The following is a 3,007-nucleotide window of genomic DNA, read 5'->3' as shown; positions in this document are numbered from 1 at the left end:
AAAAGGGGCTGCTTTTAGAAACTTTGTTTAAGTTGACGATCGCTAAACTTCGATTACAAAAACTACCTGTTTCTAGCCGGGCATCAATATCATAAGACTCATTAGAAGGCTCAAGGCTGCCTCTTTTGTAGTACTCTTTACAGATGGTGAGAGGCAGCAGCTTTCCATCTTCATCCTCAGCATAACTGATCGGCCCCACAGAGAGCTGGTCCAGCTGGCTGTACTGTAAATATAACAGGCCTCAGGTAAAGCACAGCGTCTCTCAGTATTCTATGGGGAGGAAGGTTTCCTTGCACTTCCACCACAGCAGGCTGTTTATCATGCCATAATTAATAGAGATTAAACAATCACTTAACATTTATTAAAGAAACCGCTTTGAACATTTTATGACTGCTAAATGTCAGGAACAAACAGTGATACCATTTAAATTTCAATATAATAAAAGAAAGTTTAGACGAGGTCATTCCATTTTGTAATTCCAATCTCTAACAGAACAGCACCTCCTGTTGTATATTTCTGTAGTAACATCCCTGGCTTGTCGTAAACTCCATTCCTTATCGCTTTCTTTCAAAAATGGCATTCTTGTGAGGACCCATGAATGCCAGATTTAAATTTTCCAAATTACAAATTCTCCCAATTGAGAGTTGAATATTTGAAATTTATTCGAAGTTACCATGGCGCCTTGGTTGACTCTCCAACGCCCGACCACCCCACACACACACACCAACAGGCTTATACTAAATAGTATAGTATGATGAAAATATGTCAATATCTCAAGGATAATTTAGTTAAATTGGTGACTCTGGAAATATTTCCTAGAAACTGGACAGTTAAAATGCAGGAAGAATTGATTAAACTTCATCATCCAGTTTGTTCATTTTTGTTGAAGTCATGAATAATCATCTTTCCTCAGTTTTAATAAATACCAGATTTAAAAAAAAAAAAAAAAAAAAAAAACTTGCCTGATCAAGGACGTAAAACAGCCTGTCGAAGACGGCATTCTGCGTGTAGACAGCGATACTATAGTCATCCTCATCCACTCCAGTGTAGCCTTTCAGGAAAAGGTTTTTCAGGGCCATGGTAGTTTCCTCCTTATAGGCAACCACTAGCTGGTTGTTGAGGCCAAACAGAATGAGCTTGAAAATAAAATAAAATAAGAATGGACAGAAAACACAAAGTCTACCAGCAATATTCAGGGTATAGTGTCATTTTTTGAGCAGGGTCCAAATTATTTGGTACACCTTGGTGGTACAGAGTTGAAAATATTATGGTAAAGTTTCAACAAGGTGTTCAGAAACATTCATCTGAGATTGGCCCAGACTGAACAAAAAGAATCATAGAGCTAAAAATGTTTGTCAGTCTGTTACTGTCCAGCTTTGGCAAGGCTGTGGAAATTGAAACAAGTGTTTCCTGTCATTGCGGATACCCAAAAGGAGGCCCTTTGTCGCTTCAACCCAGATTCAATACTTTGAGCATTGAGAGATGCTATTCGACAAACTAGCTTTTATTGGAAGAAAAATAAAAATCATTTTACATTCCCTTTTTTCCCCCCACTGAGATTTGATTTAGCGAGTTGCTTTAATCGCAGACAGAGGTTGCTGTTTGCATCTAAAAGAAAATAAACTGTAGCCAGTAAAGGGCACACCAACCAAAACCTAAAAATAAGTGTTTAGTTTTTTTGTTTTTTTTGTTTTTTGTTTTAACTCATAAACAAGTTTGCATTTCATTTCTGAGTGAAAAGTTTACTTAGATATGTCACAAATTCAAAATGATCATGTTGATCCATCTCAGATTGAGGTTGTTTCCAGTAATCCTAAAAGTTTGGAAATGAAACTACACATACTTGAGTAGTGATCATGACAATCTTCAAAATCTGGACCCCCATTTTCCAGGGTATGTGTCGACGGGTCCTGTACTTCTCACAGGGGCTCATGAAGTAGTACCTCAGGTCATCTCTCAGGCTCTCTTCCTTGATAAGATCTTGAGTTGTGTCAGAGCTGCAACAAAAAGAGCAACATAAGGTAGGGGCAAACAGGAAACGGTTACTTGTGTGTAACTGTGGTGCATGCACACTCCAGAGATAACCATAAAAGTGTGTTTTTTCTCTTCAACAAAAGTTCCAATCTGTAATTTGTAGCTCATTTTCCTGTGCAGATATCAAAATCAAGCTCTCTGGACAATAATGCAGAAGTGAAAGTGTGAGAAAGCAGCAATGTCACAAAGTTTCTGTTGGTTCGAGTAAAGGGGAGAAAAACTGCAAACAGTGAGGACAGTGCTTGCTTTCATGGTGTTTCCAAGGTTCAAGTCCAAGGCAAGAGAGGGGCCTGCTCTCAATATTTTCCCAATGATTTGCCAACTACAGTTACAGCGCATATATATATATATTTTAAAAGCATTCGGACAAATGTTTTCAGGGGAGTTTTAGAGAAGTATAGGCCAGGTTAGGTTTAAACATAATTTTACTTTGCTTTTTATTTACCTGGAGGGTAAAACCGGGCAGGCGCTTTAACGACAGACATAAAGTAACACAAATATGACTTTTTATCTATAGGAACTTACCCAATAGAGTTGCTCCTGTCCAGATACCGAACTAGTAACTCCATTTTCGATGAGCCCCGTGAGAAGCACCATTTACCCGAGTGGGGTTACGACAGCGCTCACCGTCACTTTACGCGGAGGAAAGTGCAGCTGAACTTTCTGCGTGACCGCTGAGCATCCAGCCAGCCAATGAGCGAGCGGATTCCAAGCGGCGCGCAGGTGCGCAATTTGGGATCAGACAACCTGATATGGAGCGCCAAAAAAATAAGGTAAAAGTACTTAAAAGAAATTCATGTTTCTATGGAAAAAAAGTTGATAGGATTTAAAAAACACAAATCAATAGAAAAAAAACAGTAAATATCAATTTTAAAGAAAAAAATATAAAATTAATTCATACATATATTTCGTGTTATTCATGCTGGCTGCCCCTTTTTTTCTATTATCCTAACTAATTTCTCTTTTTAAAAAA

General features: G+C 38.2%; 1 protein-coding gene across 1 annotated transcript in view; it reads right to left on the bottom strand.

The window, feature by feature from the left end:
- mcoln2 (mucolipin 2) overlaps positions 1 to 2,776 on the bottom strand; it is a 14,834-nt gene extending 12,058 nt beyond the window's left edge. Inside the window, exons 1-4 of the mRNA XM_015378655.1 lie at positions 2,560 to 2,776; positions 1,844 to 1,997; positions 963 to 1,136; positions 38 to 223 (exon numbers count right to left, since the gene is read on the bottom strand). Of these exons, the coding sequence (XP_015234141.1) occupies positions 38 to 223; positions 963 to 1,136; positions 1,844 to 1,997; positions 2,560 to 2,603 (558 nt within the window). The 5' untranslated portion in view covers positions 2,604 to 2,776. The remainder of the gene's footprint in view (positions 1 to 37; positions 224 to 962; positions 1,137 to 1,843; positions 1,998 to 2,559) is intronic.
- Between the last annotated feature and the right edge of the window lie 231 nt (positions 2,777 to 3,007).

This window comes from Cyprinodon variegatus, unplaced genomic scaffold (genome assembly GCF_000732505.1).
Source record: "Cyprinodon variegatus isolate N-32 unplaced genomic scaffold, C_variegatus-1.0 Scaffold176, whole genome shotgun sequence".
NCBI lineage: Eukaryota > Metazoa > Chordata > Actinopteri > Cyprinodontiformes > Cyprinodontidae > Cyprinodon > Cyprinodon variegatus.
The sequence above is the reverse complement of the archived record's forward strand: the minus strand, read 5'-3'. Positions and strand labels throughout refer to the sequence as shown.